At 43.7% G+C, this 16,307-nt stretch overlaps 1 protein-coding gene across 1 annotated transcript; it reads right to left on the reverse strand.

Moving 5' to 3' along the window:
* Positions 1–12,002: 12,002 nt before the first annotated feature.
* Positions 12,003–15,747, reverse strand: LOC118795066 (ferredoxin-2, mitochondrial-like). The gene is made up of 5 exons (XM_036553423.1): positions 15,561–15,747; positions 15,081–15,141; positions 14,108–14,214; positions 13,675–13,762; positions 12,003–13,304 (listed from the first exon to the last, which is right to left on the reverse strand). The coding sequence occupies exons 1-5, from the start codon at positions 15,745–15,747 to the stop codon at positions 13,148–13,150; spliced, it is 600 nt and encodes a 199-aa protein (XP_036409316.1). The 3' UTR covers positions 12,003–13,147.
* Between the last annotated feature and the right edge of the window lie 560 nt (positions 15,748–16,307).

Here is a 16,307-nt window from a genome sequence, read left to right on the forward strand (position 1 = left end):
GTCAATAAGTGGAGAAAATGTGGCACCACAGAGACATTGCAAGGATCAGGACAACCCTCCAAAGCTGATGAGAGGATGAGGAGAAAACTGATCAGGGGGGCTACCAAGAGGCCAACAGCAACACTGAAGGAGCAACAGGAATTTCTGGCAGGTACCGGTCACTCCTTGAATGTGACCGCCATCTCTCGTATTCTGCACATGTCTGGGCTATGGGGTAGGGTGGCAAGACGGAAACCCTCTCTTACAAAAAGGAACATCCAAGCCCATCTAAATTATGCCAAAAGATTCATTCAGTCACCCCAAACCATGTGGGAAAATGTGCTATTGTCTGATGAGACAAAGGTTGAACTTTTGGGCCTACATTGTAAAAGATATGTTTGGCACAAAGACAAATCTCAGCATCCAAGGAACACCATACCGACTTTGAAGCATGGTGGTAGCATCATTCTTTGGGGCTGCTTCTCTTCAGCTGGGTCAGGGGCTCTTGTCAAGATAGATGGGAGAATGAATAGCTCCAAATATCAACATACTTTGGTACAAAACCTTCTGGCCTCTGTCAGAAAGCTGAGGATGAAGAGGAATTTCACATTCCAACATGCAAGTTGACCAAGGCATGGCTTCAGAAAAGGAAAATCAAAGTCTTGGAATGGCCCAGTCAGAGCCCAGACCTCAATCCCATTGAAAACCTGTGGAATGACCTAAAGCAGTGTTTCTCAATCCTACTCCTGGACCCCCCCTGTCTATCTATCCTTGCTCCAAACACACACACACACCTGATTGAAATTAATGTGATTAACATGCTCTAGATTAAATCAGGTGTGCTCAGCTAATCAAAAGTGCCACTGATGAGTTCAGTCAGGTAGGTAGAGCAGGGAAAGATGGAAAACGTGCGGAGCAGGGGGGCCCCAAGAGTAGGATTGAGAATCAGTGACCTAAATAGAGCTGTACACAGGAGATCCGCTTGCAATTTGAAGGAACTTGAACTTTTTTGCAAAGAAGAGTGGGATAAAATTCCGAAGTCTAGATGTGCAAAGTTAATGTGAATGTAAGTTAAGGCTTATTCACAAAGACTTACTGCTGTAATAAATGCAAAAGGTTCTTCCACAAAGTATTAGTTGGGCGGGGTCTGCAGACTTATGCAATCAGGGTGTTGCAGTTTTTTTATTTAAAATGTTCCTAATAATTAACTACTTGTTTTTTCTCTGGAAGTTGTTTGTTGGAAGATCACATTACAGATGGAAAAAATCTGACGTTTACATTGTTATTTCGGTCTTTACATTTCAAAAACCTGCGATTTCATAAGGGTGTGTAGACTTTTTATATCCACTGTATGTTCTGACTCTGAAGAGGTTGACTTTCAGTTGAGCATAAAGTCTGTTCAGGTTCTAAGCAGGCTGGTTTTGAGCTCCGTTTAGTGTTCAGGCTCTGAGCAGGTGTGTTTAAGCTCAGCACAGATCGTGCTCAGGTTCTGGGCAGCTGTGTTTTGAGTGGGCAACTGCAAGCAGTGGGAAAATGAAAGAACAGAGTGCTACCATTATGCCTTCGAGGTTTCTTAAAGGAATTAATAAATTACAAACATGAACGATCAATCAACCTTCATTTGGTTCTGCATTCTTCGCAGCTGTCACCTAACAGTGCATGTTTCCCAGAGGGAATGAAAAACCCCAAAAACCCCAAGCTACACCAGTCACGCTGGTCTGCGAAGCCTCTACACAGCGTAAACGTGGAGTGAAAGGTCAAGTGTGGGATGACATAATGATATTACATGGAATCTCCTGTCGGAAATAATTTTTTTTTGTGTGGTGGAAAACACCAGACATTAATTAACTGCCTGCAAATATGCACACATGCCAGTAGACAAAGAGAAGGATATCTGTTGGTAAGTAAGCTGAGCAAAGTACATTGTACAAAAATGTTTTATCTGAAATAACTCTGTGCTTGTTTACACAAGTCTGTACCTGTCTTTTTTGAAAATAATCTGTATATAATAATCTGTATATATATCTGAATATTTAGTGTGGCTGTGATTGTTGAAATCATTGTCCTGCATTATCATGAAGTTTGCAAACAAGTTCCAAGTTGTGATGACAAGTTTCTGTATCCGAACAAAACATTGGCAACATGTCCCGTTTTGGGGCTATTGCATTTTATTGTCCTTTTGTTTATAAATGGGCTGTCGATGTTGTGCTGGCAGATCAGCAGACGGTCTGACTGGTTGGACAGATAGGCGGTCTCTGCGGACTCGCTGGTGGTGCAGACAGACGCGCAGTGTCACGGTGGATGCCAGAGCAGACACAAACAAGCAATACTTACTGGACTCACGGAACAGGGCTGGGGGGGGGGGGGGGTGGACAGGAAGTGACACAGACACAGTGCAGACAGGTGTGCTGGCAAGCAGGTAGGCGGACAGGAAAAGGAACCGATTGTAGACGTCAGAGCAAACAGGAAGTTGGCACAGGCGGTGTAAAATGCAAACCCTCCGCTGAGAGCGAGAGAGGAGACGGGAGAGAGAGAGGAGAGTGCCAGAGAGAGAGGGAGAAGGAGAGAGGGAGGGGTGGATACACAGAGATAGCATTAAAGAAAATGGGAGTGTACGTGTGCACTTGCATGCGGGCATGTTCAGAGGTCTCTTGTATAAATCAAACAGACTTAGCCCTGAATATTGTTTCCCAGCCCTGAATTCTCCCATAGATTTCAGACCAGCATTGTACCCCCGGGAAGACAGAGATAAACAAGCTCTGATTAAAAACCCCTTCAATAAATTCCTTTGATTTATGAATGCATGTATAAAACACCTCGGCTTATGTTGCCTCATCCAAAACATGGCCACCCTGAGCACAGTTTCTACATTGCCACTTTTGCATTGTTTGGTGCAGCTCTGTTTGAGGCATTTAAATGGACTGCTGTAAGTAGCATAACATTGTACACCTTGTGACTGGACTTGTTTCCCACAACAGTGCTATATCACAAATATGGCTCTAATGACACAGTGCTTATATGGTGACATGCTTAAACCTGTTGAATGCCTTTTTTGTAAGTCTGTTAAATGAATATATGTCAATGTAAACTAGAAATAATTGTCTCCCATTTCCTGCAGTGTTTTTATTTTTTTGTAGAATGTGTGGGACAGTATCTTGCCATCGTGTTCATCTTGTGCTGACTGTATCCACGGAGCACACATGTCTGTGTAGTAGGTCCATTGCACTACACCATTTGCTCAGTAGACACAATCGCTCAGAGTGATTGAAGCAGCCGTTCGAGCAGCTGGATGTTTACGGAAGCAATTCCGGCTTGTTGGTTTGTGCAGGCGTACCACTGAGGTGCCCCCGCCCACCTCCTCCTTACTGCAACACCGCACCACACTGCCGCCCCAAATGCAGCACCTCAGATTGCCTGATATCCCTGTGGTCTAATAAGTGCACGACACATAAATTCGAATCTGTGGTTTACAAGGTGATTGGCGAGTGAAACGGGTAACAGAGGTTGTCCTTGCTGTTGAGCTTGTAGTTCTTGCCAAGTGGCAGTCAAGCACAGCAGAAGCAGAAACTTTAACAGACCGTGTCTCAACCCAGTGTCCGAATAACCTTTAAAATATTTCTTTCATGGACATCAGTTAAACATAGGCCTTGCATAGACCCATGGATTTTTATGTTATACAGATGCACCAATATATAGTCACTGGTGGCTACTACGACTCCATCCATGTGATGTAAAATACCTATGCTTCCGCATAGGGTCTGCTCTGAGCTGATGCCTGTGGAGAAAAAGACAGATGCAGCAACCTCCATGTAAGATGAAGAGAATTTGAAATGGGGGGGCCTGGCCAGCTGGGTCAAAGGTCACGAAAAACACGATGACTATCATTTGTTCAACAGAGCCACCTAGTGTTCCTCCGTATAAACATATTACACCTGGAGAACATGACTGGTCAAAGCTCAAGGGAAAAATAAGCAAAGTATCTTGCACCTCATCGTTTTAATTGGCTCTGCTATCTCTGTCCTGGGTTCATCATATATTTCAATAAACTATTGATCCCTCGATCTGTCTTATATGCACACCATTTTTGTCCACCTGCGGAGGACAAAAATTTGCCATATAAGTTCGATCCTTGCCGGAGCTCTGGATCAGAGCATCTGCCGGATGAGTAAAATCATGAGGACTAGCGCTCCGGAGGCTTCCAATTATTAGAAGTGGCACAGATGAAAATTACCGAAACTCCTGCGCTATATTTAGTCTTGAGGTGAATGGGTCTTGAAAGTGCGGCTCACTCCAAATCGCCGCTGACAGGAATTAACGCAGCACACAAAGCACTGCAGTTCTGCGAGTGGGGCGCCGGTGCGCTGTATTCTCTCGCTTCTATAAATACGCGCTAATCTATGAGAATCTCCCGTCTCTCTGGTTTCTCTTCTTCCTACGTTCTGCCGTTTTTTTTCTGTCTTTCTCACGAAGGGCGCCTTCCCGCCCTGCGGTCGTGGGGACGGGTTCTGGTCGCCGTTTCAGTCAGAGGACAGCGTTTGGGATGCAGTCAGAGGCCTTCCAATGAACCGACCCCGCGATTCTGAAGAACAGGGGTGTTTCTGACACGTGCGCTGCGAAACCGCAACCCACCGCATAAAGCATCTCTCTCATCACCAGTTCAAAGAAGCCCCGCTGAGCTCAGGGCTAACATTTCAGTAGCTATGTAAATATAACCCCGCCGGCAAAATAAGATATTGAATAAATAATGTAACATAAACGCGTCAACATCTCGTCTTAACAAAAAAAAAAAAAACATTAAAAAAAAAAAAAATACAGATACATATAAATATCCCTGAAATCCGAAGCTTGTAATTTAGACACATTTGATTCACACAAACGCTTTGTAATCTGAAAATGTGGCGAGTGAACCAAAATTCTAGTTCATCTTAATCTAAACCCATGTGCTGCTCTTCAGCACCACAGATTTTGAAAACATCCATTAAATGTGTAGAGCTTGTTTTCATGTACTGCCAGAGAACAGAGATGCATCAAAAACCAAAAATGAAACACTCTTTTGACTAAGTGTCTTTCTTTTATGCCTGTGGTGGGGACGATTCATTTCTGAACCTCAAATTCTCATAACATTCACTTCAAAGGCACTGGCGCACTTGCACTTAGGCCTAAATGACAGCTGTGTAAGTATGTTAAAGACCCCTGAACCACATGTTTATTGTGAATTGCTGAGTAATTTGGGTAGGATCCAAAGTTTCACTTTTACTCTCACCCATTGGGTCGCATTGTCTTAATGCCTGACAGGCAGGAGTTACATTGATTTTTTAACCCCCTTTCAACCCCAGGTTTGGGATCTGGGTGGAACCCTCTGTATACCTGCATTTTAATGCTGAAGCCAGGGGAGTGGCCTGCAGCCAATAGTTCGTTAAGGCACTGCAATCCTCAGATTGTACCGCTGGAAAGCCAACACTGATTGGAGGACAAATAAAACGTTATTTACGTAACTGTCACCTTTTCACTGTGCTAATCTGAATATCTTTTTCTTGTGTGGCCTTAATCGTCAGCCACTCCCCATGGATGGAAACTGGGGTGCAACCACCAATTGAAGGGGTGTAGAACTATTTTTAGCCACTGGAGGTTCGCAAAAATTTTTTTGGAGACTAGCCTTACATCTATCGCTAACCAGCTGTGTAAAAAAAAGTAAAAATAATAAACATTCTGTTGCATAGTATCTTGCAGGACAGCAAAGTGCACGCCCAGTAGGAAAAAAACTGTCTGAATTACCTCGTAGTGTGCGTATGACATTGGCCGCTCCACTTGTTTCAGATGTGCAATAGATTATAGGTCCATTGCTTTGTGTTGATGGAGGGTCTGTTAGATGTTAAAACGTGAATCATGTTTCAACCTTCCATGGATACCTTAATTATGTCATGACTCCACCTTGCGGGATTGGCCATACCACTGAACAAAGGCAGGGCTGACAGATAAGAATGTACATTAAGACAAAAAAGGCCGAAATTTACCTCTTGTGATTGGACTGTGGCTCAGAAATGCTTCTCTATCACAGGCAAGTCCGCACTATGAAACTGAACCATGAAAATGTAGTTTATGAAATTCGGTAACAGAACAAACGTAAATATGGAGACCATTTCCAGACCAAGAAAGACAATTTAAAGGAGGGTATTTCATTTTCTGGTTCCGTTTACATGGGAATGCTGAAATTAATGCTTTTTATTTTGCATTTTCATTTTCATTTTGGCACAAAAATGCTTACATAAAAACTGTACTGGAGGCTGATTAATGCTGAAAGACAGCGCGGTGGCTAGCAACCTATCTGCATGTTTCCTGAATTCGAACCACAGTGAGTCTGAATGAAGCACAGCTGTGTGACTCATGATTATACTGGGTGAGGTTTATTCTTGTTATTTACTCAAACTTGTTTGCAAAAAGAATTTTCCCTTCTAGTGCAATATTATTCATTACACAGTTGTAAACTGCAAAATGCATTGTTGTCGTGTCATGTTTAGGGTACTGGAGTTAGACCACTGATAAAACATATATGAGGCAATGTGTTTTCCCTCCATTAAAACTCACAGTCATGAGTTTGACAGGCCTGTTTGGGCTGGTAAGGTAAGACATGCTAATGAAACATTAATTCAGTCAGTCAACATTTTTTCCGGTAGGTAGGGTAAGCTGAGCAGATCACACCTGGCTACATGCTGGCCAACAGTGGGCTCCTTGCCAAGTGCTCCTTGAGGACACTGATAGTGGGGGAGTGGCCGTTTGAGTCCAGGACAGGAATGAGGCCCATCTGATGAACAGGAAGCTGAGAGGCTGTTTGCGATCAGCATCTTCTTCATCTCAACCCCAGGAGTGATGGGGGACCAGGGAGGGGGAGATTTAAATATCCATCCTTAATGAAATACAGTATGTAGCATATACAGCACAGTGTAGTTTAATACACTGAGAACACTGTGATTATTATACTATTATATTATTATATACTATTATTATTATATTATATTATTATGTGCTTGTGTGCACAGAAGAGACAAACATCTGTTACTGGGTTTGTGTGTCTGTGCATGCAGATGTGGATATATTTATATATGCAAACACAGGCATGGGCTAGATGTAGAGATATATGTATGTAGAAATGCATACATAATATGGATACAGAGGGTGTATATAGTTAAAGCATGTATCTTGCATTTTTTAATACTAGTGCTCCATTACAATAACTCCTCCGGTGGTTTACAGAGCCTTTGGTATAGGTGCGGGATCTGACCTCAGGGACACTGTGAGGCACCAATTAAAAGCTTTGATTGTGTTGAGGTCATGAACCCTGCGAAGGGTGGAGACCCTTTTTTATTTGTTTTCATTTCATGGACATCACTTAACAGCTCAACCAAAAACAACTTGAACAGATGTTGCAGAGGCTGTTAAAAAGGGAGCAGCTTTGTACAGTATTGGGCTCCACACTCTGTTTCTCTCTGCTGGTGACCTATGTGACACAGCAGGAAACATGGCCTCGGGAAACAACAGTGAATCCCTGAAGGTCGATTTGATTCTCAACAAGGGAGTATCAATCCTGAGTTTCTTTAGCATTCAAAATTTGACCATAATTTTTAATTTTATTGTCTAATCTTACATTCTATAATTATTATTCTGATCACAAGAGACAAGTCAGGTTTGTTGCATATCTACAATCAAAATCTTACATTAATGCTTCAGTTAGGCTGCGGAAAATGGAGTAAATAGATTGTGTGAGTGAGCTTCCGAATATCAGAGGACCAGAGCAACCAAAAATTGATGAGTGAAAAACAGTTTACACCACAAACTCTGCAGAACTCTAAAGAAAATATAACAGACAGAAATGATACCTGAATCAGAGGTTGCCTGCTGTTCTTTCCCTTGGCATGTTTCAGTAGTCAGCTACAACACCCTGCAGACTCAGGATGGGTGTGTGTCTTTGGGTGCAAAATTGTATCTGTGAGGCCATGTGTCTGTGGTTGTGAAACTGTGTGTGTGTGTGTCTGTGTCTTTGGGTGCTAGAGTGGATGTGTGTGAGTCTGTGTCTTTGGGTGTGAATGTGTGTGTGTGTCTTTGGTTGTGAGAGAGTGTGTGTGTGTGTGCCTGGGCGCTCTCCGCACGGCCCCAGAGCGGGAGAGTGCGCTGCGTGTGGGCCGCACCGGGCAGCAGGGAGCCAGATTGCGCCGCGATGGCTCCGGGAAGAGCGTGGGTCTGCCTGCGTCTGTGTGTGGGCGGATTATCTGCCCATGTGCTGCTACCAATGTCCAGGCTTGCGTGGGAGGGGATGTATTCTGGGTAACAGGATGGTGTTTCACCAGAGCTGAGAATGGCTTGAAGTGGCTGTCTTTGTTCTCTCTGTGGGGGAGCAGTTAGCCCGTGCGCACGTCAGAGAGTACACACACGTAAGCTTAGCCTCCTCTCTTTTTCTCTCGAAAGCCACGGCAGATCTCAGATCAGTGGCTCCCAGGTGGAAGAGCTACAGAACACAAAGCAAAAGATCTCTCAGATCAATGTTTAGCGGTGGAGGAGATGAAGAAGACAGAAATCTCAGATAAGTGCTATTGGGTGAAGAGCTGCATAATATGGGCAATGGCAGGTCTCAGATCAGTGCCCTTGAGTAGAAAGGCTGCTGAATATTGCCAGTGGCTGATCTCAGAGCAGCCCTCTCAAATGGAAGGGCTGCAGAATATGGGCAGAGGCAGATCTCAGATCAGTGCTCTGAGGTTGAACAGCAGATAAGTGGAAACGGCTAAGGCTCTGGCCCTGTCTAGGTCACAAGAGGCCAGATGGTCTGCTAGCCATGGAATATGGTTAAACTATAGTGTGGTTTTGACATGCAAAACTTCAATTTTAGTTGATATGAGCAGAACGAAGTTCATTCTTGGCCGAGTTTAGTCCAGACATTAAAAAATATGTTGTTGAGTTCTTTGACACATTTTTATTGCAGATATGCAGCCCACATAATTTCAGCATAAACTCAAGAGTAAACCTGTTACTGGGGTAATTTAGCACGGCTCAAAACCTGACTGACTGCTGATGATCACAGGTATTTACGAGGGAAAAGGACTAGTAAGAACTTTGTTCTGACCCCTGTAATCTGTTGTTTCCGGGGAAAGCTGAAAAACTGTCTATATTTGAGTCAGTACCTTTCTGTTTTACTGTTTTGTTCTGTTCTCTGTACTGGGTGTTCAGTTCTTGACCCCCTGCCAAGTTGTGACCTTTTTATTTTAGACACTTTCTGCCCTCTAGTGGCCCATCCTGGTAAATGCAATAGTTGTTAAGGCAAATGATGAAAAGGGGAAGCTGCATACAGGATTTATGGTTAAAGGGGCAACCAATATGCATAATCACTGCTTCATTTGTCTTCCCCCTCTCTGTGCTACATCTGAATAAACGGTTTGTGTATGACTTGTGTATGCATGAACAAAAAGGTTAACAAATCATGCGTATGTCAGATACAACTGTCTGTTTCCAAAGCTGAAGATTTCAGTCCTCACACTGGTGACCACTTCTCTTCAGGAAGCACCACTGGTCCAGTGGTCTTTGTGTGTGCCTGATACAGTGTCCACCAGCTATTTAATTGGACAGAACCACTGACAGCAGCCAATAGTTCTGCTCCACGCTTTTACCCCTGTGGTGTCACCTAGGTGTTGGCTCCTTGTACAGCACTTAAGGGGTATTATAGAATTGACCATGTCTTTGACATTTTTGTGTTTGGTCTGACATGTGTGATGTGTACTACTGTTCATAAGGCCCTACTATACATGCTATGTGTGTGTGCGTGCGCATGTGTCTTTTTGTGTATTAATTCTGCAAAATACATAAATGCAAATATCTTGGAAAAATGGTAACTGAAGTCATTATTAGTCATCCACCAAATGCAGGACGGGTGGTGAGGTTCAGAAAACATTGCTGAACCATGCACAGATCTATTTCTGTTCCAATGAATTTGTCTCTGGAGCAATGCCTGTGCATCTCTAAATGAGGCCAGTTTTCATCAGTCTTGTGTCTGCTGCCCAGCATGCAGCCTGGATCAAAGAAAAGAGGAACCGCTCTTACACTGGTTTTATTTAGTGCACCACAGAAGACTCAGTCATTGAACAGAATACAAATGATAAATTTGATAAATATATTACAATACATAAAATACTCTTACATTTGTGCGTGTTTGTTGACTTTTACAGTACGTTAAGGAAAGGCTTGGCATTGGTAAAAAGCAGTCTAAATACACTGTGACAGGTAAGACTTCACACCTGCAAACTTGCTCTCATCACATTGACTGGTGAACCAGATGAACAGTTTCCAGACCCAAATATGATCTGACGTCCATCGATTGAAAATACTGAATCCCAAAATATCACTTCACTTCCAGCTCATTTTGGCAACTCTTGTCCCTGAGGACCGTGGAGTCAGCTGGTCAGCTGGTCAGCTTTTTGTTCTGCCTCAGTTACTTAAATGGTTTAATTTCAGTCATTACAGGGACAGGAAGTTCCCTTGTCCGTTTGGAGCAAGTGTGGAGCATTTACTGCCTGAACATTAACTATTAAACCAACATGCTTCTTTGCCCTCCAGGAACATAATCAACTAGTCCATTTTCTGATGCGCATTCTAGCACAATGGGTGGCGGTATGCACCCTTAAAGTTGGTTAAGAAACGACCATTTAAATCCACCAAAGAGGTAACAGCCAAATGCTGGCAATTTCTGCCCTTAGCAACCAATCCTGGATCAGAATCCAAAATTAAGACTAAATGGCTTGGGCTAGGATTGGGGGGGGTGGGCAAACTGATCTTAGACCTGTTGTTAAGGACAGAAAGCACCGGGAGCAAGAATTCCACCAGACCTATACCTGTTCCAAGCTAAAAAGGACTGAGAAACTGATAGATAATAAAGCTTTTGCACAGTAGGCTGGTAGTGTGCACTCCTGGGTCTCAGAGAGGCCTTTCAGCCTGATGGAACAGAGAAGTGTCCAACTGCATTTAAGTTCACAGGGCCCCGAGTTGGAACTGCCACCAGACAGTGCACCTTAAGTGGACGTAACCAAAGTTAGGAAAAAGCACACGCAGCCTCCCTGCCTGTCAGAACGCTCATGTCAATCAAAGAGATCGCCTGGCATCCATCTCTCCCTCCTACTGAGAAGCAAATGACAACACGACGCGATTCACAGATGACATTTCCAGCGACGGTCGCGAAGCTCTTCCGTGCAGCCTGCGTCACAGATAGCGTTAACGCTTTAAATCCACATCTAGTCTACCCACTGAGGTTTTCTCTTCCTGGGCTGTGGTCTGGCTGAGCTAATCGCTGGATCGCTGCACGCTCCGCTGGAGCACCGCGATGCTCTGACTAATTAGTGGGTTGCAGCGCAGAGGAAAGCCAGGCCCAAAAGGGCGAGGGGGAGCCCGGGTTTTTCCCAGCCCACCTTGTGACCTTTCCGAGGGGTCAGAGAGGCCGCATCTCGGTCTCGCACCATGAACAAAGCGTGACAAAGGGGGACGAGACGTAAGAGTTTTGGTTGTGCTGCTATGGTCTGTCAGAAGGAGGCCCTGCCTAGGATGGTATTTTTTTTGGGGGGAAGGTTTTGATTAGCCAGTACTGTCTGAAATTTAAAACGCTACTAAAGTGCTTTCATGACCAGCAAAACCACTACCTAGATGCACAAGTGTAGCCACTGGACGTTTAAACAATGACGGCATCTCCTGTTAACAAGGGAACTGGTGAAGCCTCATAGATTCATGGGAAAAAAAAACGATCTCATGTATAAAGTATGCCTGTATACAGCATACTTATGACACGAGTTACACCATGAAAGATATGAACACTACTTGAACAACATATGAACAACAAATGGAAACCTCTGCAACACCTTCAAGCAGCCCATGGCTATTTTTCACACAAGTCCCATGGTACACCACAGGTGAGTGAATGCCAGAGGACAGGCACAACCCCCACTCACATCATCTGAAGAAATCATAGGCGTGTGAGGAGTCACTAGAGGGTGCTGTTGAGCCGTTTGGGGCATCAGCCCTGGCCGAGGTAACCCACCAAACTCCAACAGAACTGAGCCAATTACATTCTGCTGCTGGGAACTTATGTCATGTCAGCTAATGTCTCAAATTTGAGTTTGGACTGTCGGGCTCAGCTTGCTCTCAAAATGAGGGTGTTAACTGATTGAGCCACTCAGGGATCAATGAACAACCTATAATTTCTAAAGAAATCACCACTGTTATAATGGAATTCTTATAAGAGGTATTAAAATTTCCATGTTAACTGGAGACGCCATCTTCACTGCGATGCACAGAACTAGAGACCTAGGAGTGTCCAATCAAATTTTGGGTATGTGGCTGACTTTACCAGTGTATACAGGACTGATTAGAGACACTGATACAATGAGACCAGAACTAAGGTCAATACAGCAGGAGGGAGGCACCGACCTCAAGATTCACAAGGGTGACAGGTTAGTACACTAGCAGTGGCTATCTTCGACACCAGGTTAAGCTACAGATTACTTGCGCTTCGACATCAAGTTCTGCTTGTTATATGTGTGCTAAATCTTCAGTGTCTTAAGCGAAAACTAGCAAGGAATGATCGAGTCATAATGACCTCTCCCCCCCACCTGTTTTTTTTTACCCTGTAGAAATTGGTACATGTCGATGTGAACAAAACTCAAGAAAACCCAACCCAGCGCACTAGCCTGTTGCTTAGATATCCCCATCAAAGATATCCTATTTACTGCCCAGATAGTCAGCTCTGTGTTCCTGCTGTCCGCTAACTTCCGTGTCTGACAGGTTCCGGTTGGTAGCAGGAGGTTCTGGTGTTGTCTGTGTTGTGGTGCTAGCTATGTTGTTGTCTTTGACCATGGCTCCTCGTGAATATGTATAACTGTGTAGCAAATCAGAACTGTTTATCGTTTCAATCAATAGCAGAGAGAAATTTTTCAATGTTAATTATACTGAGCTGACTTATCAGTAATAAAGCAATAAATCAGCAATAAACTGAATAATTGTTATACTGCACCCTTGTTTCTCTTATGAGTTGCCACTTCACACACATCCTGCTAAACACCTCTTACACTGGCAATAGAGACAACTGCATTGTGGGTCTCTCTCGCTCATCCACACAGTGTACCCCTATATCTCGCTCCCGCGATCAGTGGGGCGCAGGCACATGGCCATCCACGTAGAAGTTGCGCGTGACCCTGGGTAAGGTCAGCTCGATGCCGTCCAGCTCGGGGGTGACGATGATCTGGCAACCCAGCCGCGAGTTCTCCTGCAGCATTGGGGCCATATCCAGCATGTCGTCCTCCCTGTGGGGTTTAGTCACAGCAATCAGACTGAAGTGGGAGGGGCTGTAACCTCGCATAGCAATCTCAGCAGGTGTGTGTAAAGAGTATATAAATGTATATGAGGTTACCGCGGTGGGTTTTAACTTGAATGAATACACCTACATTCTATTCTGCTTTGATGTCGCCCTGGTTAAGGGTGTCTGCTAAATGCATGTAATGTAATGTAATGGGTGTGATTATCCAATATAGGGTAACCATAGTGACTCCAGCTGACAGTACAATCAGAATTGAAGTCCAGCACAATATAATATATTCATACAGTTGGGGAAAATCACAAAGACAGCTGTACACAGCTTGTAGATGGATGACAGACTAAGACCCCTCACGCTACCTTTCCTCAGACTGTGGCAACTTGTCATAGTAGTCCGATCTCACATATACGTGGCAGGTAGAGCAGGCCAAGGAAGCTTCACACGCCCCTGAAAACAAGAGTGGGGGCAGAGACTGTCAGAGAGAGGCCTATAATACAACCGCAGCAAGAATGCGCTGGGCTTATGATGTTCGAGACAACCACATACATTACTCTAACAACTTTACACTGAGTTGTGCAGAGTTACACAGTTGTGCAAGACTGAACAATTTTTAAAAAGCCAAAACTGTAAAAGTTAATGATGAGGATGATGATGACAATGTCAAGGAATGTTCCTCTAGACTGGAAACATGTAAAGTGATGTGACTGGTTTTTTCAAAGTGTGGCAGAAACACAACATGAAGTGTTCTGCAGATACACTGGAATCGCAGCACAAACATACACAAGCCCTCACCTTCCAGGTCGATGCCATGCTTGTGAGCCAGGTAGAGCACATTATCTCCTACTTTTGCCTTGACTGGAATTCTCCTCCCAGAACGATCTATATACACCACGTTAACACTGCAGATCAGAGCAACAAAGACAAATGAATACCATGAATACAAAGAACAAAAAGCCCCTACAACTAGCTATATGGAGATCTTACACTCAACTGGTTTGGACTGAATATGGCAGGTTTTTAATTAGGCCTGGTACAGAAAAACAGCACTGATGGGTCATGCACATTAAAAAAAAGGTGTTGGAGTATCTGCAGGAAACGCGCATCAAACGTGGAACAGCAAGCCGGTCAGAAATGTCCTGTGTTAGATGCTATGCGTCAGTTTCAAATTTTAGAAATGCAGCGCGTCAAACATGTTTTAAAAGTGTATGCGAAGAGACGCGCCTCGTGGGCGGCTCATCGCTGCTGATGCCGCCGGCTGTCAGCTCCGCGCTGCGAGCTACATTAAAATGCAGAACAGCGGCCCAACATATTATTAATAATATTACTGCATATTAACCATGGCCTGTCTTAGGCTCAAATGGTTTGATTTACATGGGACTAAGTTATGTCCGGGTGGGGTGGGGGGGTGGGGGGGGGGCATTACACAAGTTATGATGAATGTAAAATAATAACAGAGAGATTGGGACTGCACTCAAGAATCACTTGTACAGTTGCACAAGAACCCTCCCTGAAAACTCACTTGATTGTTCAAAGGAGACCGCAGGCGCTTTACCTGTGCCCCATGTCCTTTTCACACAGGTCACAAAAACACGTGTTATCTACATCTTGCACTGTGTGTTGTTTTACAAGACCACAAAAGACTCCATTATGTGCTGGACTTAGTACGTGATATTTCTGACATACTAGACGTTCCACAACCAGAGCCATTCTGTTGGCTGGGGTTTTACTTTAAAAACAGATGACAGTAAAATATAACGATACTCACTCATCTTTAGTCTCTTCGGCATTTGCTTTCTCGCTTTCGTAATTGTGCACACCTGTAGAGTCTGACAAATCGAAGCTGTTAGAGGAGGGTTGCAATTCATTGCGTCAGAGTAAATACATAGATAATGACTTGTCACCTTCCCAGACATTTCGGGCGTCTATTCACACAACCATCTGAAACATTTTCAGACAAGCCTTGCGTAACACTCGATTTGGCATAGATACACAATAAATACTTAAGTTAGCTCAGTGGCTAGCTAGTTTGCTGCCTACGCACTTTGTTTTCACAGAGTATACATTTGGTGGCAATGTGTTATTCTGGCTAAATGTTCTTTACAGAACAGCTAATTATGCAAGATATGGCGTCATACAACACGCTAAAAGGAACGTTAGTGTAGCTAACACTAGCTAATTTATGGTGTAGGTATTTCAGGTATCTAGACTAGCCATCACTCAGACATGGCAGACGGACCGCACTCACGGTTAGACGTTTGCAAACTTCTGTTCAGGTTTCTAAAACTGTAAAGGATGCCTTCCCTCGCCGCCCCCAGGTTTGCATGGGAGCAACTATTTAACCTGGGTAAAGTGCATGGATTACAGCCCGGATTAACTTTAGAGAACCTCAAAGTCAGCCCCGCGCTCACCCGAGCTGCGGCGGAGGCTGCCATGACAGTATTACGGTCATGTGACTCAAAGAAGCCACGGGCACTGAGGAATTGGAGTTGAAGCGTTTAGTGTGTTTTTTTTTTTTTTAATATTTTGACATACTGCCAAAATTCATTTCACCAGAGGTTTGATTCCTCAAAAAATTAAATTTCGGTTTGTTTCAAAGAACATTAATTTGTCACATGTAATACACGTATAAATACTTTAACTGTACGCCTTCTTTTAAACCAGTAGAGGGGGCCATTGTCTTAAAAAGACACGTACATAGTCTTCTGTGACTTTTTTCCAGTTCTTGAATTTAGAGGATTCAAAAAACCTTTTTTCAAAAAAATGTAATGGATAACAGTTTATGCATGACCGAACGTTAACATATTATTTGTTAACAGAAAAATTTAAAAAAATCTTTATTCTTGGAATTATTAATCTTCTAATTCTTAGTCATCAAAAGGCACGTAGTGATTCACGGTATTCCACAGCATCATTGAGTGTATTCATTTTTAAGAGTAATATAGCTGTACAACGACTATACTAGTCTAATTAAACCGTAAGAGTCAGATATGGG

This window comes from Megalops cyprinoides, chromosome 19 (assembly GCF_013368585.1).
Source record: "Megalops cyprinoides isolate fMegCyp1 chromosome 19, fMegCyp1.pri, whole genome shotgun sequence".
Taxonomy (NCBI): Eukaryota; Metazoa; Chordata; class Actinopteri; order Elopiformes; family Megalopidae; genus Megalops; species Megalops cyprinoides.